Genomic DNA, 24,154 nt, shown 5'->3' with positions numbered 1-24,154 from the left:
AACAGTTTCTGTTATTCACAAAGCAGCTGAAATATTGCCTTGGCTGGCAGACGATTTAAAAGTGAATTTTGTATGCTACAGTATGTTTAAATCTCACTCAAATCATTAATGTAGATCTAAGATGTCCACCGATCAAAGGCTTTGTGAGCTCTGCAATATTATATCATCCCTGATAAATGTTTTTTGTAAATGTTAGCAGACAAAGAAAACCTATTTCAAGGATTTATTTTAATATTATGAACCAATGCTGGAATTGCATGCATTACCATGGCAACACCTACAATGCTTTCCTCCAGTTTACATTTCATTTTCCAGAAGCCAGCTATTATGACACCACTCTTCATTTAAATAATTCAGAGAAAATTAATAATAGTTAAGCGAGTTGCACTAGTATGTACCATATTATACACCTGCTTTACGTGTTGTGAGTCCTTTTACATGCACAAACAAATCTATAATGTTTACTACCAGAACAGGGAAGATTATCACTTCAAGGTCATAGCAATAAAGAGAAATGTCAGTTTTTGCAAAACACTCTGTGAGGCCAGTATTCATATAACATCAAATCATAGCAACCGATAATAGCTCCAGCTCAAGAACAATGTACAGAAAAGTGGATTGTTATACAGTAACTAACATCTGATATATGAATGATAGTGCTTTTCTAGCTGGAGAAAAAAATAAAAGGATTCAAAGGAAATGTGAAACTACAAATGCCCACATTTGGCAAACAATACTGTATTTTGTCTAAGCTGTATACAGGCTGAAAATTCTGAACCCAATTCCAAACCTTTTGATGCTGAAAAGACAATGAAGTTGCTATGTCTCACTCAATATTTCAAACCTTGAATACTCCAGCTTGATGATTAAGTCACTCCAAAAATGGGTCAGGGTCTCATTTACACAAACATAAATGCATCTTTTTAATGGAGTTTAGTTTGCTTGGTTAGAAAAAGTTCAGACAAATGCAATACCTGGATGCTGTATAATCCAATATATCTTTGGTCTCAATTATTCCTTCTATTCTTTGTTTTGAAAAATAAAATTCTTCCCATAGTTCTACAGCACTGCAATATATTTACATACAGTATATTATTTAGAATATTTATATTTAGTGAAGATTCAGAATTCACAGCATAGTAAGATTCAGCTCAAAGGCCTTGATACTTAGTGTATGTAACTTAAACACTTTTTCCTGTAGAGTGGTGCAGGTCTTTGAAAACAGTAGATTCATTTTTTTGCATAATTAAAAACTTGTTTCTTCAAATCACTGTGCTGTCATGTAATGCCTTCTCTCACACTGTGCATGAAGAGCATTTAAATGTGTATTAAGCCCATTCACCACTACACTCATAGTCCAGAGAGAGACTGAAAGACATGTTCTGGAAAACAAAGACTACAGTATTGTCTCTGTGGGCCCAAAATGAATATGAAAGCGTATGTGATTTTAATATAAATATTTCAAAATGTTCATTTGTTTTTCATATCCACCATAAAAAAAAACATATAGCTCAAATGTTCAGTTCTTTGTTACACCACATCAGGCTCCATGTTCTAAAACAGCAATAAGCTACAGTACATGGCGGAGTTAGCAACTCCTAATCAATTCTCACTTGTAAGCTCAGAGTAATTAGGATGAGGAAAATGCATGCATCACTTGGTTTGGGATAGCACTATGAGTGAGTCCCCTGGGTGCTTTGTTCTAGTTATTTTATTTCTATTGAGAAAAGGTTTTTAAAAATCCCATAACATTCAAATAAATTGTGAAGGATAAGAAGAATGAACTTTTTTACAGTTCAATACTGTTATTCATTTCTCTGCTTACTCTCACCTACTCTGTTTTTAAAGCTGCAAGTATTAAGGATTTGATTTTTTGCAATGCACAGCATTAAACAAAAAAGATCCAGAAGTTTTAAGATAGACAGATGATTAACATCTTAAAGAACAGCCTTCAGCAATATTGTACTCCTTTGTTCCCTCCCTGTCAGCAAATAGCAAGGCCTGGTTATGCAACACACCCCAAGAGACACTAAAAATCTATTTAACCTCACCAGTGTCTTTTTACACAGCCCCTGCTCGTCTGCAGATAGTAGTGGCACTATTCATAGACCATTCCACGCAACTGTAGAAAAGCCTTGAAAAATGTGAACCGAATAGTTTCCATAGCAACAAAACACAAAGCTATGTAGAATATGACACGAAGTGTCATCCCACATCTTGAAGGCTGAAGTTCTATGTCTTATGAAGGTGTTCTATGAAGGTGGACCCAAAATAATCCCCACTAAACAAACTGGAAACATTCATGCCGTTCCAAGTGACACATTAAATTAATTGATCTGGCTCTAAAACAGCTTTTAGGTTTTAATTTAATTATTATGCTTTCATGTTAGGTGACCATGCATAGTATGGTCTATTGATAATTTTGTACACAAGTCTAACTCCCTTTGATTCATCTGTTTAAATACAGTATATACTGTATAGGTACTTGATTTCTGTCATTAACAAAGTGTGGAACATATATCTCACCTTTATATACAAAAAGTGAAATTAGCAGTTATTGCATAGTGACTTTCTCACTATTAATGACATTTTAGTAAATGACCATTTATGTAATTTATAGCCGTCTTAAATACTGAGATATACATGTTACTGATAACATTATGAACAGTTATAAAACATTGCTATGGTTCAGGTTAAGGTCAGGACTGGGGTTTAGTTTCTAACATACAATTAATGTACAATAGAAGTTGGTAATGATCACATTTATATCACTCTATTAATATTTCATATTCTATTATAATGTCTATAAATGGCACTTGCAATCCCTAATCTCAAATGTTACCGACATTTCAAGTGATTCCAATTATTCTTGTAGAGTAAACCAGTGAAAGAGATCATTATTGCTATTTTTCCTGGAACTAAACTCCCTGTAACACCTATACATTTGAGTTTACTATCGCAAGTCAGTGAGCGTATGCAAAATAAAAGACTTCCTTGAATCAGAACTATTTTGCTGATGCCAACAAGTTCAGCCTGACTGACTTTTCCATTTCACATGCAGCTTAACTGATAGCAGCACGCAAGGTCAAGAAGAAAGAAAATCAGATCTGGACATGATCTCAAGATATTTTTAAATGAACTTTATCATCAATGAAGGAACAAGGAAAATAATGGCAAAATAACACCAGACTACCACTTTCTGTACTATCATGCGTTTGGAGACTAAATATGTTACACAAAGTCACTTATTTTGTCTCCCGACATAAAGTACTTGGAACTCTGCAACAGTACAATGCTTAAACTGTATCAAAGACGTGCACATTTTTTAATTATGTGTGCAAATGACTTTGCTCACGTTTCTATCATCTACTTATCCCACTTGAAACAGTATAATAAATTATCTGTTGCCGTGCGATAAATACACAATTTTGTCTTCCACACAATGGAATGCCTTTCACATAATACTCAGGCTAATGCTTAATGCTGGCCCTTGAAACTCCCACAGAACCTATCAACTTGTGGAAAAGATTAAATCAGTGATAAGTGATGGAGCCTTGTACTGACACAGCACAGCAATCGCCACAGGTGCTGAACATTTCTGTTTTTCCAACAAGAACAAAAGGCCAAACAAAACCTCCAAAAATGAAACCTTGATCTGGCATGTAATGGCCACTGTTGCACGGCAATTACCTCAAAACATCAGGCTAATTTGCTAAAAGCAAATTACAGCAGTGTTGTACCCAGTCCGCACTTGCCTGCTTTCACAAGACAATCCTCGATCGAAGCACTTGATTGCTGCAAGGCCTCAGCATGCAGCCATTTTAAAGAACTCTGACACAAAAAATACCTGCTCATAATGTATATTCTGGCTTATTATTTTTTTGCATCAGTAGCCTTTAAAAGCACATATACATCGCCTATTCATATAAAACAAAATATGCCTATACATTTGTGTGTTAAGATATTAAAAAATCCTTCTTCAGCTGAAATAACATGTTCATGTGTACTCTATTGAGCATTATCATTTCAGGCAATAACTCTGAGTATTATTCCTTAGGTGACTGTGCGTAAAAATAAAATGAAATGAAAAATAAAATATTATTATAAAATGGCCCGGCAGTCTAGCGTACATTTATCTCTATCAGTTATAAATTCATTTGTATCACCTGAATGTATTTAGATTTCTCAGAATTCTTTGGTTAAAGTACTAATGAGATATGTCTTAAACTGCAGCTAGATTTAGACTCCAACAGTTTCTAATCTATCTTTAAGTTTAAGTTTAAACTTTAAGTAAAATCTCGTAAATGATCAGAGCAAGTAATTGAATTGTTGGCAATCTGAAAAAATAAAAGTACCAAAATAATCATAATCAGACTGAAGAAATATAAAACATATATGTAATCCACTCAATTATTTTGTCTTAAATTGAATTCCTACATTGTCAAAGAAAACTGTGGGCAGTGAAACTTAACTCCTGCCACATTTTCATCAAAGTAGTGCTGACACTTGGAACAGGTTTCTTTGCAGACCTTCAGCGCGCATTTTATATAGTGCTTTTCATTCCAATACATAATAAAACACTTATTTTGTGGAAGTATGTAACAAAGTGCAATATTGTATTTAAATTATCTTATTAACCTTGCCTTTCCTCTAATATAGATTTTTATAATGCATAAAAATTTAGCACAGCAAGTTAATATTTGTTAACCAGAGGCTAGACAAACAACACAAGGTAAGGAAAGCACGGAATTCAAGCACAATTTTATTTATGCTTTTTATGTATATAAAATATATATATCTTGCTTAACAGACTGGCCATTGCTGTTTGAAATGCAAATGCTAATAGAAACTATTGGTAATCCTGAAATAAGAACAGCACAAAATATAATACCACTGCTGAATAACATTAATAAACATCATTATTTTAATTGAGCATAGCACAGATGTCTTACTATAAGAGCTACACTTTTGATTCCTCATTAACAGAGCTAAAAACAAAAGCTGAGAGTTCTGTCTACATAACACGTGCTGCTGGAAAACTAAAGGATCATGAATATTAATTTCCACTGACTACAAAAGAAAAAAGAGAAATTTCTCAAAAGAGAATCTATTTACATTCCATGGAATTTCTTTTCAAGTTAATTTTATCTGAATTAAATGTTATATATATATAAGAAACCGCCCTAGTCAAAGTCACCAACGATCTCCTAATAGCTTCTGATTCTGGTTCTCTTTCCATACTCATCCTTCTTGATCTCAGTGCTGCCTTTGACACTGTTGACCATAACATCTTACTTTCTCGTCTCGAGACTGTGTTTGGAGTCTCTGACACTGCCCTCAAATGGTTTAAGTCTTACCTCACTGATCCCTGTCACTTTGTCTCTCTCAATGGGTACAGGTCTGAAATTGGTCTTGTCAAGTCTGGTGTCCCCCAGGGCTCAATACTGGGCCCCTTGCTCTTCAGCATTTACATGTTCCCACTTGGTCAGCTTTTAAGATCACATGGCCTCAGCTTTCATTTTTACGCTGACGATACTCAAATATACATCCATACCAAACCCGACACTGATGTGGCTGTCTCTATTTTATTTAATTGCATCTCTGACATTTGACAAATTTGGATGACTCAAACTTCTTTCATCTTAACTGTGACAAGACTGAAGTCATGCTTATTGGTACCCCCCATCAACTTCGTAAAGCCAGTCCTGTAACCCTGTCTGTAGATGGCTCTGTACTTGAGCGTCAATCAAAATTGAAAAACCTTGGGGTTATATTCGATTCTGGCTTAACATTCGACCTACATGTACAGCATACTGTCAAAACATCTTTTTTTCACCTTAGAAATATCACAAGACTACGCCCTATGCTATCATTAACTGTGGCTGAAAAGCTGATCAACATATTTGTATTCTCTCGAATTGACTACTGCAATGCTCTACTCCCTGGGGTATCTAAATCTACTCTGAACAAGCTGCAGTATGTCCAAAATTCAGCAGCCAGAATCCTGACCAGGTCTAGTGCAAGTGTTCACATTACTCCTATCCTGGAGTCCTTGCACTGGCTTCCGGTCAAATTCCGCGTAGACTTTAAAATCCTCATGCTCACCTATAAGGCTTTACATAGCTTGGCACCTCAATACCTTCTTCAGAAAAGCCTTTACTTAACTGGTTCCATTCTTCACCCCTCTGCTCTTCTTAATACCACCTTCCATGGTCTCCTCTATTGTTATTGTTGTACTGTTGTAATTATAATTGTGTCCTATCTTGTGAAATCTTCTTATTTATTGTTGTAGTCTTCTTATTTATTGTTGTAGTCTTCTTATTTATTGTTATTGTCATCCTGTAAAGCGCTTTGAGAAGCCACCTTTAAAGGCGCTACATAAAATAAAGTTTATTATTATTATTATTATTATTATAATATATATATACAGTATGATGTTTATATGTTATAAAAGATTATAATAATTACCTTAGGAAAGCACATGATCTTTTTAGTGTTAAAAAATCTAATTTTACAATTGCTATTAGAACATAACATCTTACAAATGTTCATGAGAGAAAGTTCCTGAATCTCAGTACATTAAGCAGCCTTCTAGAGCAGTCACAGGAAAATACCTACTCTATACTGCACTAGGAACTGGCAAATCATATAATCTGTGACTTTCCCCAAGGAATGGTATGAAACACAACCTCAGCCAGCAGAGGGGGTAAGACAAACAGCTCCTATTATTCATTCGGATGCTATCGCACATCATTTGACTCAGCACTTTAGATTTCTGAAATTCCCATCACAGCCCGCCCTGTGGGGCTGCTGTCTTAGCCCAGCCAGAAGATGCTTCAGAAACACGGTTTCAAAAGCTGGTTATATAAGAACCGAAAAAAAAATGGTTTCTCATTTTTTCCTGGTTAGTCACTGTTCTTTTTCAAAGAGAATTAACAAAACCCAGTCTTTATCCTTCCATTATTTCAAGCTTGTTTTATAAATGTTTGAGAATTTTGATTCTGTGTGTAGGTTAAACCCTCCCCCCCCAAAAAAAAAAATCAATCTAAATTGAAACAAATGAAAAAATCAACATACCAGTGTAATGAAAGCTTACTTTTCACTGAACAAGCAAACGAAGTACAGCAGCACCCAGAAAGTATTACATAGCAAACAGAGGCACTTCTGAATTCTTTATCACCCTAGCAAGACCAATGGAACAGAACAGTGCTGTACAGAGCTCTGTTCTCTGGCTGCATGCTATTGGCTTACTGGGGTTTAGCTTTTGTTTTACAAGCCCAGCAGACATCAAATGCACAGCTGACATTATGTCATCAGCCAAAGCTGGCAACTATCTTACTGGCCCAGTCACAGCCGCAGTTTTCAAAGAAGCGTCCATGTTTTTCAATGAGATTATCTGCGGGTTGACAAATGTCAACTCCCATTGGCATAGCTGTAAATCTTCCCACAGTACACCTCCTGAAATCATGTTTCTTACAGGCTAGCCAACATGTACATGTTCTGCAAAACAGTACTCTAGACTCAGCAGTCGTCAGTTATGTGCAGGTTTACACAGTTTATAGAGTACCTCGGAAAAGTATTCAGACCCTTTTGTAAATTTCTAAAAGGATACATACACTTTATTATTACTTCATAGTTTGTTCAAAACCTGAATGCTTAAACTGAAGACTACTAAGGGTAACTTACATTAAATGAAAATGAAAGAGACAGAAATCAAATATAATGATTGCATAAGTATTTAGACCCGTGAACTCAATATTTGGTGGAAGCACCTTTGGTAACAATTACAATTACTTGACATTATGGATGGTGTTGACTTACGCTCTGTTTTAAGGTTGCATCAGACATAACACTTTGCATTTTCCAATTTTGCAACATCTGCAGTATAACTTAAATGCTTTGTTGCAAACCCCATACAATATTTGAGATGGGTTACCCTGTCATACAGACAACCTCTGTAGATATTGCCCAGCTGTGATTTGGAAAGACTGTGTCTAGGCAGAATGTTGCACCTTCCATTTCTTAATGATTTAAATACCCTGCTTACAGGGATATTCAAAGACTTAGATATTCTTTGTACCCTTCTCTTGAGGTGTAATTCTCAATGACTACTGTATATCCCTGGCTTGCTTTGAAAGCTCCTTAGTCTTCATGGTTGAGTCTTTGCTTGAAATTCACTACCTCACCAAGGAACCTCACAATGACAGGTGTTTTAATTCTGAGAGTCAGGAGAACCACTATTAATGCACCTTGAAAAATGCCACTCAACTAAGTGTGTGGCTTGTTAGGGTAATTATGTGCTCCTATATTAATTTAACACAGCAGGTTTGAATACTTATGGAATTGTGACCTTTCCTTTTTTTGGTCATATTATCTCATTCCTTTTTTTTGTTTGCTTTGATTGTGTGCAGTAGGTCGTGAATATAACAAATTGTTATTGCTACTCGAAGAGTCATGTCTTCAAGCTTTAAAGCAACAAAATGTGCAATGGTCAGAATACTGAATACAACACATTATATTAATGTATAGATCTTTAATCTTACTAGAACTTTTTGTTCAAATAATGACTTATTATGTTAGATATTACTGCCCAGGAGGACTTATGCTATGACGTTATCTGCTTTGCCCAGCATGAAGCTGACAGTGTCATGGAATATAAAACAAAAGTTTATTGTATTTTAACATGCACTATTGTGTCATGTACATATATATTATAAGATAATATGAACAAACAAAAACAACAGTGAATATAAAACCCAGCAACAGAAAAATCACTAATGTCTTCAGATAATGTCAAATTTGCATTTTTCATGGAAAGCCTGGGAATTGGATACAGTCATACTGTACATCCTTTGTTTCGAAACTGTAAGCATTACTATTTTCATCACATGCATTAAAATATACCCTCAGTTTCAACCTCAGTATTATGGTTTGTCCTTTTACAAACCTCAGTTATAGAGATTCAACAACTAGATGGCAATTTGAGCTTTTCTCAAGCATAAAAAGGCTAAATAGGATAACTGCCCTCAATACCCATTCTAACACCCTCAATTACAGTAATGAAACAGACATGATCACCTTCTGTATCAAGCATTCCCATGAAACTGGGCTTACAGCCTAAGCAACAGTAGAATAGCACACAGTAATATGAAGACAAAGCCTATCTGTATTCTACAAGTTTTCAAATTACAGTCTTAAACCACAACAAGGGTCCTATTTAACAATCAGAATGACAAAAATTCAGAAAATGGTTATTAACATACAGTACTTAACAGAGGATTAACAGAGGAATTACAGTATCTATTTCTGTAATGCCTGATCAATGTGTTAATGAAATGTCTATCACCCAACAGGAAATGTAAAAAAAAAAACATGCTTTATTCCATTCATTCAAGGGTAAAATTAACCCAAACTGTAAAAGCAAGAAGAATGCAAGAAAGGCTTGACACCCTGCATTGTATAAGTTATAAACGAGGGACATCCAGCCTTCAAAATAAAATTTTGTCAGACTAGTTACAACGAAATATAAGTGATGCTCACTACCCTGTGTCTCTCATAGTGAGCAAATACAATGAAACCTGAAGGAACATAAAGGTCACCCTGTCAAATACAGAACACCACTATACACCGTTCGGCACAAAGGTTTTCATTCCATCCAACTTTGCAGCTCATCTTGATGTCCCTGTATTCTGAAATCACATTCTGCAGGCCGACATTTCCACTTGCATACCCCAAAAAAGTGTCTTACAAGGTGTCAGTATTGGATAATAATAATAATAATAATAATAATAATAATAATAATAATAATAATAATTGCTTACACTTATATAGCGCTTTTCTGGACACTCCACTCAAAGCGCTTTACAGGTAATGGGGACTCCCCTCCACCACCACCAATGTGCAGCATCCACCTGGATGATGCGACGGCAGCCATAGTGCGCCAGAACGCTCACCACACATCAGCTATCAGTGGGGAGGAGAGCAGAGTAATGTAGCCAATTCATAGAGGGGGATTATTAGGAAGCCAGGATTGGTAAGGGGCAATTGGAAATTTGGCCAGGACACCGGGGTTACACCCCTACTCTTTTCGAGAAGCGCCCTGGGATTTTTAATGACCACAGAGAGTCAGGACCTCGGTTTTACGTCTCATCCGAAGGACGGCGCCTGTTTACAGTATAGTGTCCCCGTCACTATACTGGGGCATTAGGACCCACATGGACCGCAGGGTGAGTGCCCCCTGCTGGCCCCACTAACACCTCTTCCATTCACTGCAACCATTCACTGCAAAGAACATGTCTACTGCTGCAAACAAGCAAATTAGAGTAATCCAGACATCTCATTTATCAGGCCAAAAAATAATACTTTATTGGTCTTCTGCTTGTGCCTTCACCATACAATGGAACACGGTTCTTTAAGAGATTTGCTCTTTCACTGCCCTTCCTATATGCAGCATGCATTCTTAGGCATTGGCAGCAAAATTGGTTCCAGCCACCACCTTAATCAATCTTAAATGCAATCTGTTCTGAGCTGAAGGAGATAACATTTTAAAAGACAAAAACATTTTTGGCGATATTAAATTTCTAAAGCAATCTGATCATGACAAACTGCAGAACTAAAACGCGTTTCCCTCACCTACTGCGGTTGTAACGCTCCTGAATTACCTGCCAAAGAACCCCAAAAGTAAACTCATGTAAAATGAAAACATAGTACAGTGTGATAAAACGAGGGCGGCAGCAGCACTCCAAAGTGATGTTTTGTAAATTACACAAACAAATGTGAAAACCGGTAACATTAAATGCGTTTACACTGAAAGTTTCATTTAGCCCGTCAGTGACAATTGCTCTTTTTGTGCACATGATCACTGCTGGAAGGTCCGTGAAACCTTCATGTTATGAGTCATGCACCCTAATACAGACAGCATCTCAATAACATCTTAAAGAAAATTCTTAGTTTAGAAACCTTAGTTCAGAAAGGGTGGCCATGACTAGTTCAGTTCCCGGGCTCCCGAAAAAGAGACGACCGAGTTGGCGCTTCTCGCAAATATGCTTTTTTTCCCAGTTCATGTTCCCTGGACTGTGCGGCTCCATACTACACCAGCAAAATCCAGGAGAGAATGAAAGTCATGCCGTTTTTTAAACCCGTGCGTGATGATTGGGAAAAGACAAATCAACCAACGCTTAATAATGAAAAAAAATGCAATGAGTTGGAGGGGTAATTGCTGAGCTCAACGTTTTCTGTCCAAATAAATCCTACCCACTATTGAACATAAATTTAAAAAGGCTTAAGCGACTGTTGTGTCGGCTGTTTTCCAAAGAAGTAAAACGCTGTTACAATTCAAAGTAGGAATGTGATATATGACACGGAATATGGAGGATGTCTTGAGTCGTTTAATGGTGAAGTAGGGCACATTGCCGCGTGGCATAAGCAAGCGCAAAGGTTGAAAACATCGGGTACACACTTCCTGAATAACTTAAGAGTCTTTTAATTAGCAACAAAGTAGTTAATGAAATGCCGAGATACTGCAGCTCTTAACTACTGAAATGTTGTCACCGAGATTAGTACGTATTTTGTCTGGCATAACTGCGCTTTCTGTATAGGCTGGATACAGTCGATAGTTATTAATAATAAAGCAATCATACTAATGCGCCCTCTTTCGTTTATTATACTACGATTAAACAAGTGTTTAATACACGTTCGGAAAGAAAAAGAAGAATTTGTTCGCACATCAACTTCACTGTAAAATCAAAATGCCATCGTGCCACAATAATGTTTCAACAAATGCATGACATGGGAACATCACATATTTTTTTGCGATGACATGGGTACATTTCTTTAGAAAGTTCCAGAGATGATATTCTCCCTCCCCATCATATTACCGTCGTAGGAAACAAGGATTTGTCCTTCAACCAACCGAACACTCTTCACGTTTCAACCGTTAAGATCACGTCGACCGCCTCACCTACGACCCGGAAGAACTAGGGAAGGTACGCTTTGAATTAACGTAATTTTAAAGCAGTGATTCGTACCAGAAATGAAGATTGTCAATTGCTTAAGCAGACTGTGTTTAAAAAAATACTTTTCTTTTCACGGTGGTATATATCTATATAAAGAATTTGCCTAACTTAACAGTATGATGCAAAAAAATATAGAGTGGTGGAAATGTTTTTGGGTTTCGATTTGTCCAGTTTTAACCCGCAGTGAACATTTGCGATATTACCCGAGACCCGTACCATTAAGCATACAAGTTACGAAAAACACGTAATTTCCCCCCGTTTTACAGTGTAAACATGAAGTGAAACCTATTGCACTTTTAAATTGACATACTGTAACGAATACGCCCCTGCGCATAACATGGATCTTGGCCGCCCGGGCTGAGGAAGATCGTCTTTAGCTCAGCCGACAAGACCCCTGTTGAGCGACGTCGGAGACCCGGGGTTGAGGCCATGAGGTGGAGGTACGAACTGGGGTGGGAGCTGCGAGGGCACAACCTCAAGAACCCGACTCAGTTGCAATACTGTACTTATAACTATGCAGCAGACCGATACAGTTATAGTTCAGTTTAGGAAATATATTTAAAGGGGTTACATAATTTGCAATGACACATTACCTCATAATCAGAAAAAAAAACAGTAAAAATCAGATCGGTAGAAATTTAAGGTGGTCTGTTATGAAAACTTGCATTTCAAAGCTGAGAACGACACTGTTCTCTTAATATCTGTGGGGCTAGTTCTTCTTAATACCAATGTGAGTCATAATTATATCAGTTTACTAAGATCTGATCATTGTCACTTTACATAATACCTTGTTTAAATATTTTTCTGTCCTTTTAAATATAAAACAGTTGTAAACTACATAAGAGTAAAAGAGAAAAAAAGGCTTTTCTTAAAATGTAAATGTTTCAGCTTTATATTTCCCTTCTGAATCATACAGTAAGTAAATTAACTGCTATAGACTTTCTTATTATGCAGAGTCATCAAAAAAAGTCAGCAAAAGCTGTTTTTTAACAAACACTGTAACAAATGTGCAGTATCAATGCAATAAAATATTCGAGAACCATAAACCTAAACTTTCTTAGTAACAGCATTCTTTGTAACATAGTAAAGTATGATTTACCTAATGTATTCAAATCACCTAGGAGTGTGTGGGTCTTTTCCAGCACACAAATTGTGACTTGAATGTAGTAGATGAACAATGGGATTAGACCGGATATGTATGCAAGCTGTTGGAAAAGACATGAGAAAACACAAATATTTTCAGATAATTTTATAGCATACCCAAATCTCATAATATAGGAAACAATTAAGTAACAATTATGAGATCTGATTTTTACAGTGTTTTTCTGATTAATAGTATTATTTCTAAAAAGGAGAACCGTGTATTAGAAAAGATAATAAAAGTAATAAAAAAGTGCATCTTTCTAGTTCCAGTAATTTGATTGTCTGCTTCTGGAGGACAATAAACAGAATTAGAGTACTCATTTTACATTACCAAACCTTAAGAAACAGTAGTTAAACCCATCAGTTCAATATAAGATTGTACATTAATGGTAAGTTTACATATATTTAATCATTTTATATCTGATTTTAGAATTCTCTTGGATTACTTTATACACATTTCATACTACAAAGAGAAATAATATGCTTATTATATATGATCCTTAATTCTAAGTCTTAACTGAGTGTGATACAGATTGACAAGGCAAAATGGCGACGGACAGCATTATGTTTTTTTAGAATGACTAAACTCCATCCCACCAGATAATCTGAGGGTCATACATTTGGTCCTTAAGTAAAACTGCATGAAGTGTGATGGTGACTAATCATCCACTGTTTTCTGCAGAACAGGCAATTTAACACGATCAGGATTCATAATCTTATTTGTAATTAGTAATTCACACAAGTTCTGAGTTTACATAATACATGTAATTACTTAATGAAAACATGAGAAGTTGCAGAATGAAAAATAACTGCTTTTAAAATATTGTCTATTGTTGTATTCAGTGAGAGACACTTCATTGTAGGGTACAATTGTAGTTGCACACTCATGTGTTCCCTGAATACTTAATTTACCCTGGAAAATATGAGTAATTCAACTTAAAACACACTGATTCTCTATTAGTGGAAGATCCGTTCCACTTCAATGGACTGCTTCTGAAGCCCACAGCACTGTTGTGCTGTAAGATGACCCCCTGAAAACTGAAACATAACTGGTTTTTCCTTGAGATTGATTGTTTTCTTGGCATTAAGACCTGCCTCTTCTTGCGCTGGAAAAGTACACTGGAAAATAAAAAAAAACATAAACATTTAACTGATCTGCTTTCCTTCAAATAATTTTTAAAATACCTTTTGAAAACGAGTTTCTACAATATCTTGGGGAGCAGTAATTAACATCACCCAGTTTAATTAATAGTTAAAATTACAGTGAATATGATTAAATTTTCCAGTGAAATCCCATGAGCAAAAACCCATCACATTAATATAGCTGACACATTGGTTTAGTTCAAGGCAATTATAAATGCAATATCCCAGAGGACATACAGAGTTTTATAAAATGTGTTTGGGAATATGATTTTTTAAAAGATTTCAGAAGCAGTGTAAGTGTTCTGATTTAAGTGTGTATGCTCCTGGAAAAGTACTCAGAAAAAAAATAATTTATTTTCCTTCTCTGTAACATTTAAATGGGTTCATGGGGTCTCACTCAACCTGGTAAAAATGCTGGCTCATGCACAGGTTGAGGTCTGTGATTTCGGATTCAAGCCTGGGTCTTGTCACTAGTCGACTGTGACTGGGATTTCCCAGGCAGTGGAGCAGGCTTGGCTGAGTGTAGGGTGTGAGTAGTCATGGCTCTCAGGGCCACAGAGACCATGACCAACAGTGAAACACGAACCAGTGGACACAACAGGAACCACATGGAAGTTCATTTAAGACCAAGAACGGCAGGTACTTCCTTTCCCAAAGATTTCTGGGAATATGGAACAAGCTCCCCTACCATGTGGTTGAAGCCAATACCCTGGCTTCTGTCAGGGAAACAGCTCAATGGATCAATCGATTACTGAATACCCAAAAGGCTAGATTGGCCAATTAGCCTCCTCTTGTGTTTAACTTTTCTTATGTTCTTATGAGCTTATGACCGTCTGCCTTATGAGTACATGTAGGCCCGTTTCTGAGGGAGGTACTGTACATGCCTGACCTTCAATCAGCGCGGCACCTCTTGCACGCTGCTGTGTTGCAAGTGACGTGTTAAAAAACACCAGCAATTCGAAAGTGAGTGGGGTCAAAGCACTCTGCCTACACTTCCTCATTCTCTCTTGGTAGCACATGGGTTTTAAAGAACCACAGCTTACTAAAAACCTTTTTTGCAAAGCAAATTGAAATACCTAGCCTATAAATGAGGACTTGAGTATTAAAACCAAAGTAAGCAGTCATTTGCAGTAATATTTTGCAAGTTATTTATTTTGCCCCTAAATAAAAAGCACTGTTGGTTTATTATTAAACTGTAATTTTTCATTGTATTATGTTTTTCAAAAACATTAGAATGTGGATATTATTTACTGTTGTAGACAAACTGGAAATGTAGCCTTGCTGACATTAAAAAAAAACTGCTATTTTTTTTCATTTAAATTGTATAAATGTACAACCCATTATCCAGCTGAAGGAATCAGCCTGCCATTATTACTACACGTTAGAGGGAACCTGCTGAGATAAATAGCAGAAAAACAGTCTAGTCTATAGTGCAGGAAATCCCACAAATAAGAAAGCAACTTCTGGTGAAAATGTTGTATCGTGTCTTGTACTCTTGCAGTATTTTGGCAAAGTTATCATCAATTCAATGTAGCACTGAAAATAATATTACAGCTCCTATAAATAACAGCAATTATTCTGAAACTCTGTACCTAAGACTTCATATTATACAGTACATACAAGTTTTGTTCTTATTATTATTGTACTTTTTGCAAGTGCTTTTTTGTTAAAGAATGATAACAAAAGTAGCTGTTCATTATGCAAATGTATTCACTGACACACTTGGTGAAAAGGCAAGGTGAATCACAGGACTGAATAGTGCTAATGTAATTTTTCTACACGACTTTTTAATAATGGGTACTTAAACTCACTTTTAACAGAGAATGCAAGCTTGTTTGACTATTGTGTAGGCAATAATTACAATAATAACATTAACTATTTCATTGTTTCAGAGTGAACCAGTGATCTTTCATGAACTACACACTACAGAGAATGATTTAAGAAAGCAAAATATTGCGCTGAACGCACTGGTGTTCATAATGACTTAGTTTCTCTTTTTTGTAGTTTTAGTTTTAAATGACCAGACTGCAGGCTTTTCTCTATATCTGGGAATGTAATATCAGGGTCTCGAGAACCAAATGCTGCTTAGGTAGTTCTTAAAATTAAAAGGTTACTGTGTTATTGAAATGTAGTGAAACCTTCAGTGCCTTATTAACTCACTTTGCAAGGGTAGAGGTGAAAAGCACACTGACAGAGTAAAGTGAGCTGCAGATGTCTTTCAAGATATGGTTCTCACTCTTGCTGTTCTGTAGACATAAAACTTACTTTCCAAATCACACAGATTCTACCTGCTTTCAAAAGTTCTTAACAAAAATGAAATCTGAATTTTAATAATTCTTTAATATTATATCTACGTTTATCTATTTTTATATATTAGCAAATATCCTTTATTGATAATTATACATTATGTGCCCAGTACTGGATGAGTAACCCAACCCACTTCACCACACATTTGGAGGTAATTCAAATCATGCTGCCTCCCCTGAAGCTGAGGTCATCGGCTCTACATTTCTGAGAGTGCCATTTGCCAACGCAATGATAGCAGTAGAATCACAGCAAGAGAACATCAAGAGGTTATTTACTCAAGCTTATTAACACGCTGACAAAAAAAAAATCATCCAGACACAGGGAAAGGGCAGTTCTATGGCTCTGTCCCTTTGCCAGAAAACATGAGAGCTTTCAGCAGGAAAAAAGAAATGTGTGGCATCAAAGCTAAGAGAGACTTTGTGTTCCAAATGCAATATCTAATTGGTTTGGAGATTCATTCTTATTTTCGTTCCAACTCTTGTTTTGACTCCAAGGAAGAAAAGGAAAACCAATGTACTTAAATATCAATCTTGAACCCCATTATTGAGAAATGATTCAGTACGTCAGAAAAAACATTTCTGAATGACCAGTCTTTTACAGCTGAACTGGTCAATACTGTTGTGCGTACAGTAAGCCCATCATTAAAATAGTGTTCTTCCAAAATAAGGTCTTTTTAAAGTTCATTGTAATCATTTTGCGGTGTTGTTTAAAATTAAAGTTTCCACTTCCCAAATGAACATCCAGAATTCAAAACTTACTCAGAGGATCTCAAGTATAGAGTGATAATTAGAGACACAAATCTTCAAAAAACACACACAGGAGCATTTTTTTTTATTCACAGGTGCTGCGTTTATCTTAACTTATATTCTGTCACTTAACATCTTTCTCTTTCCCTTCAGAAAAAATAATTATACTGAGAGGACCGAAGTTCCACGATGCACTTTCACTTGCAAAACATCAAAATGTGCACATAAGAAGGGTGGGATGGAGATATTTTACTTGTAAATGAGTACACAAATCACAAACATGTAATTCAAAATACAGTACCCTGTAATGCTTTTTTGGTATAAATATCAGTGCCTAAAAACATACAGAACATGTTGCCAGATAATTCTAAACAAATAATCTGATAATATCTGGAAACAGTGCACATGTTAAGTAACCCTTTGAAAAGAACAGCACTGAATCATGTACAATAAAAAGCCAGTGGGGTACAGGCCTTTCAAAAGCTCTGCTTTGTTTGATTAGGCAGGCGTGAGAGACACATGCTGAGTGTGAAATGATGCTGCTAATATTAACATCTCACTGAAATACTTTATGCTTCTTATTTTGTAAAGTAAATACAGAAGATGCATTATAGATTTTTTAAATGGGCAAATGAGTTACAAAATGTAAAAAACTGCTGAAGTAAAAGACAACATGTTTTACATACTTTTGTAAAATACATATAACTGAAGTGCAGAGGCCCCTATGACTAACTCCAAGGGTAAAAGTTTTTTTTTTAATGAAAACTTTTCTGAATCCAGCATCATATGTACATTACATTTTTGATGGCATAAATTGTTCTTGACAGATGGCCACCGATGTTTAACATCTTCTCACAACACACGCCTTATTTAAACACTGTTTTTGATTTTTCATCTCAGTTTGTCACTGTCCTTTAAGCAGCAGAAAAAAAATGTATAAGTCATAGTTTAGTCATTTAAAATATAAACACGTCTTGAGATAATGTTATTTGTCTTTTATTTACTTCTTAGATAATATATGATAATATTTTTACAACGATTTTGATTCTAATATGAAGCAATGCAAAAACTACATAATGGCACAAGTAAAGTATAATACTATTCTGTAGAATTTACTGAATAGCACTATTAGCCATGTCAAATATTTAAATTGTTTTTATCTTCCTACATTTTGTTCTTAAGGTTACAAGCAAAATGTGCATTTATACATTATCAGAGATACATATTACAATTTTTTTAATCAGAGGTACACAGTTCAACACTTTCACCTTTTCATTATCTGCACTACGTCTTTCCTTTATGTGGAGTTACAGACTTGAGTTTAAAATGATGAATAAATACTTCCCGTTATCGACTGGATCTCAAACCATTATAGCTTATTCGCTCTGTTTTAAAAAAAAAAGTGATGAATATGAAAAGGCCAGCCAGTTCACTGGGAGATTTTTTGTTCCCTAAAAGCACGTTGGGTTTTAAACAGAATACATTCCTTTCATTTAAAAATATATGCTGCTCTTTCTGTGGAAAAGAAGTGCCTTGTATGTCTGGTCATTATTTTTTTGGATGATGCCTTTAAAGATGCAGTTTGTTTTCCATCAAGTGTAAGCTCATTGTATGCCATTTATAAATTGATGGTCTGTGTTAAATCATTCCCTTTATTCCTTGCTCTGTTCTCCTATAGCAGCCGTGGCAGATGGTCGTCCCTACCCCTGACACAATCCCAGCCACAGCTGGACTGAGAAATCTATACACCACATTCATCTCCCCAGTGTTGTCAGCCAAAAGCATTGCAGCGGAGAAAGTCACCAATTACAAAGAAGAGAAAGCAAGGGCTCATGAATAGCCTTGCTTTTGGTACCTTAGATAACTACTTGCAGTGTATAAATAGCTAACAGCGCCAATCTACTGCTGAAACTCTGATGCCTACAACTGTCACATCTTTTTTATACACACTTAATCTGCATTCAGACTGGAATTAAATACAAATGTAATGCACGTACAGTACAAACAGCTATGTCTTTATCTTCATCTAAGAAACGACTTCGACTGCTGAACAAATTGTGAATCTGTAAAATGTTCAACAACGTTACAAAAGATATGTTTTACTCTAGATTTCAAAGTATTTAACAGGTTTTAATAGCAGTAATTTATACGGTGGAATTTCAGAAGCATGAAATGTTTGGCAACAGCAGAGGAAAGTCTTCTCTTGATTCCCTCCTTCTGATTCAAAAAGCTTGCAAAGGTACTGAAACTCATTTAGTGTTTAGCTGTAAAGGACTGTACAAGTAAGTCACACCTGATATCTGAATGACATAAGCACCAAATCAGAAAAGGAACAAAAGATTAATGTTGATGCCTTCAGTCTATTTTCTCAAATACAAATACACAAAATGTGTCTGGATTAGTTCATGAACATTGTCCAGAGAAACAGACTGTAACAATTAGCTCTGATGCCACTCAAAACAATCTAATCCACAGAGCTTCCATTCTGATGCAGTATATCAAGTGCTGAAGATTGTGAAGAAGCCAAGATTGATTCCTACTTTAACTCAATCTAATGTTCTAACCTGAACCTTGAGGTGATCTAACATTGGAGATGTTATTTTAGGCATCAAAGTGAGGGTCATCTGCAGGTGAAATTTAGCTACTGTATGTGACAAATAGTACACCATGCAGCACTGAGGCCCTGGGTTCAATTTCGGACCAGGGGTTTTATCTGCATGTAGTCTGTGTGTTCTCCCCGTGTTTGTGTGGGGTTCCTCCAGGTGCCCCAGTTTCCTCCACAACTTGTCCAAAGACATGCTGGTGGGTTAATTAGCTTCTGGGAGAATTGTCCCTGGTGTGAGTGTGTGTGTCTGTGTCTGCGTGTGCCCTGTGATGTACTGTCAGTATGCTCTGTGACTGAGTACACGTGAAGGGGCCCTGGCTCCCCAGTGACCCTGTATTGGATTAAGTGGTTTGAAAATGAACGGATGGACAAACACTCACATGGGAAGCAGAGCTGGAGAAATGTTAACATTCAAATTTTAAGCCAGGGGCCGAGGCTGAAACTCTTCAAGTGCTACGTACACTTGAAAAGCATACAGTAAGATTGTCGAGAGGTCACCACAGATTGAGATTTAGAAAACAGAGTTGCCTGAAAACCACTATAAATATGTGCCTTCTGTGCCTTTACACTGGGATCTTCAGAGATCAGACTGCAAGGGCCTTGCTATGTAATGGACAAATGAAGACTCAATAAAGTGAAAATTCCTCTCGTTTATCAGTAGCTCTGACTTTCTATGCTGACAATAAAATTTCTGAAACCCTGGGTAACCTTATGGTGATGTTGGAGCGAATACAAAGTAGGCGGCCTAAGTAATTGTGCATTGCTTGCTTCCAGACCAAGTACCTGACCTTCAGAACTTGACTTTCTGGCAAAAGCAGACTGCACCAAATGCTTTACAGCAAACTGGCCAACCAAGGAATAAACACAGGGATAAATTACTAACTAAAAACAATGCTTAGTCTATGAACACCTTAGTTTTTAAAATCTAATTAAAATATTTAAGGTTTTAAAATGACTTATAAGTCAAAAGTGCTGGTTTTCTTTAATAACATTTAAATGTTATTGAGGAGGTCCAGAAAAAAAGATTAATCTTGTCTAGGATGTTTACACTGAAACTCTCCAAGTATAACACCCTGAGGAAACTAAAATACAACATTTCGTGATGTTGATGATTGTTATTGTAAGGACATACAGACAAACTACACAACTACAAGACGACACACCGTATAACTGCAGTAGCACCTTTTAAGATGACCCTGAGTACTCTGCAATATACTCAATATACTATGAATTGTTTATACTCTTAAGCTAAGCACAGAAAAACATTCCAGCAGGATGTACATTGTAAAAACAAAAGGGCATGTGTGTGTGTGGTATGTTTTGTTGGAGTGCTTTGAACATAGACAACAGTGCTGAGGGAAAAAAAATGGGAAACTCATTTTAGAGTATTTGCTGATTACCTATAAACACACTTCTGCAGAGGATAAAATACTGGCTGGCTTATTGATTGCACCATGATTTGTAGCATTTGTGATTATATCAGACTCTAGACGCTTAGATTATTATGGCCCATTTCCAAATGCATGTAGCGTATCCCAACTAAGGAATATACATTGATATTCATTCATGACTTATGAGACAATTTAATTTATTATATTAGTATGTTTAGTAAGAAATATCAAAATATATTTTTTACAATTAAATAATATAATAGAAAGGTAAGTCATGCTTAAGATGTTTTCAGAAGTGACATATCAGGGGGCAGACTACAGTATATTCCTTTAGGAATGCTGTTGATATGTTCAGACCATATTCTTAGCATTCTGCTGAATATATTCCTTTATTGTTTAATATGTTCTCTGGTTATCTATATACAGTATGTGTGTGGGCATGGATTACCATCAGTTTAGGGAAAATATTTCAGACAAATCTGCACGAAGATAGTAACTCCTGAAAAACAGAGACATACAGTATAATCTTTCCCACTAAGCAAAAATGACATCTTTATTTTTCTTAAACCAACTGGCACTTTCTTTTAAATCTATAGGCTCCAGAACTGTTTCTGGTTTACTTTCACTTTGCATATGAAGCTTCATTTGAGCTAGAAATAGTAAATAAAAATAGACTGAGAGCCAATGGAACATCCCCAGAAAGACAGCATGATATCACACATATCTGTGAGCGATTATTTGTGAAAAAAACTGAAAGAGAGTATGTGCTGTTTCTCTCTCTTCCCCATTCTTGTGATTCATATAATTTGATAATTGAGATGATATTACAGACTTCAGTATAATTTAGAAAACAGATGATTTTGTTGAAGAAATTGTTCTGTTTGTTTAGCCACACCAGGATCTCACTGAAATCAGATATTTCTGTCTGTTCTCTCAAGGGGCTTGTTTATACTAAATCAGCATGAATAAAAAGATATATAAAAAACAAAGATGAATTGTGTTGAAGTACACTTCTTTGTTCTTCTTTTCTCCTGTTCTGCCGCAATAGCTGAGAGACACCTCATTACTGACAACACTAGGGTGTGGATGCTGTGTGCACGTTTTTCGATCATGGGTGCAGCCATCTTTAGAAAAGGCCTTTATGTGGAAATAGACACCTATTATAACTTAAGGTTAATTGAGTGGATTAGCCTTTAGCTAAAAATATCATTCTAGTTTCTACCATTCTGAGAATAAAGGGAATGTTTTACTTTTAAAGCCAAAACCACAATGGTGCTAAACATCACAAAGTCAACGCAAGTCAGATATTTAAGGGATCTGATGCTGACCTCGGCTTTCATTCTTTTATAGCGAATTCAGCTTTTATTCAATGACAACGATTTAGATTCGGCAGACGAAAAAATCCAAAAATAAAAGCACGACAAAGATTTGAAAATGTATTTTGAAACTACTAATACGACAACAAATTACCATGTCCTAGTCGTTTTAACATCATACTTTATTCAACTCTCAAATTAAGTTAATGTGTCCTCTTTCAAGACTGAATCAGCATATCGATTTTCGACCACGTAACTGTTTAATAATATATGCTGTCCTGCTGCAAATCATCTCACAGAGAGCACGATTTTCGTAAGCTCATACACTGAGCCTGTACTCTTTGTCAAAACTGCTTGAAACTATGTTAAGACTCCATTATTTCTCAATTTTAATAAAGGAGAGCTGCGACGTCTTAAGCATGTCGATGGATATGCTTTTGTATTGAACAATCAATTTAAAGCTTCTACAAAGCAGCCCCTTCCAGTGGCTTCTGTAGAGCTCGCCAGTGTCCATGGTGCTGAAACACCGCATCAGTTCTACTAACAATTATTCTGTAGCAATTAAGAACGAATCTCATTTTTATAATTACCATACTGGTTTGAACCTTACATCTACTATGCATCTTGGCATTCGACAGTTTATTGGAAAGCACTGACGTTTTGATGATATTCAGTGACCGACGAAATCTATCCTGCACCCTGAGTCACCTTAAAAAATACTCAGGAGCCTGTATAACCACGCCAGGAACAAAACCTAAGGGACGACACAGACCGTGAGTGATGGATTCGCTAAAAACTGAAGGCTTCCTCACGACTATTACTTAACTTCTGTGGATTTAAATAAATCAAGCAATAACCGCAAGATGTACAGTAGAGTATATTCCCTGGTTTTCTTTTGGAAACCGGTGCTCAGATCACCTATTACTGAGTACAGCTAACCATTGAAGACGAGTAACGCGTGGAATGAGTATTGTAGCACTGCCCGAATCCTGTTCCGTGATACTCTCGACCTTACCTTCTCTGTCACAGAGCTGAATCGCCTCCAAGCTCAGATTCTTGATCATGTCCTCACACGGGCTGGTGGGACTGCTTATGCTATGTCCCATGCGTGGAACCTCCATGTCTTCAGTTTCACGTGGATTGCTCTTTCAATTTCTGAACGCCGTGCCACAAGACTAGCCTTCACCTTGAATAGAGTCTCCAGTCTACGGGGTTTTTTTCTGCTTTTCTACGGGTCCTCTTCCAGTGGGGAGGCTGAGGCAGCGTCAGCGGCTCGTCATGGACGCCCAGCACACTGCTGATTTGTTACTGCAACGTGAGAGGCTGAGGAGAAATGTAGGAAAGCTGAATCTTTTTAATTTGCAGAAACAAACAGCGCACCGTCATCGTTCTTCATTGGGCATTTATATATTAATGATTTATCGTCTTGCTTGCGAGCCACAAGTGTTCATACTGCCTCTAGCATGTACAAAGGATTAGCAGGGAATGA

At 36.4% G+C, this 24,154-nt stretch overlaps 1 protein-coding gene across 2 annotated transcripts in view; it reads right to left on the bottom strand.

Moving 5' to 3' along the window:
* LOC148661327 (phytanoyl-CoA hydroxylase-interacting protein-like) overlaps nucleotides 1-24,154 on the bottom strand; it is a 30,590-nt gene extending 6,436 nt beyond the window's left edge. Inside the window, exon 1 of one of the 2 annotated variants that reach the window (XM_088634858.1) lies at nucleotides 23,681-24,154. In XM_088634858.1, the coding sequence (XP_088490984.1) occupies nucleotides 23,681-23,786 (106 nt within the window). In that variant the 5' untranslated portion in view covers nucleotides 23,787-24,154. Of the gene's footprint in view, nucleotides 1-11,876; nucleotides 11,939-23,680 lie in introns of those variants that run through there. The other variant, XM_088634859.1, reaches the window with a different exon arrangement.

The sequence above is a fragment of the Lepisosteus platostomus genome, chromosome 6 (assembly GCF_059453375.1).
Source record: "Lepisosteus platostomus isolate fLepPlt1 chromosome 6, fLepPlt1.hap1, whole genome shotgun sequence".
Lineage (NCBI taxonomy): Eukaryota > Metazoa > Chordata > Actinopteri > Semionotiformes > Lepisosteidae > Lepisosteus > Lepisosteus platostomus.
The sequence above is the reverse complement of the archived record's forward strand: the minus strand, read 5'-3'. Positions and strand labels throughout refer to the sequence as shown.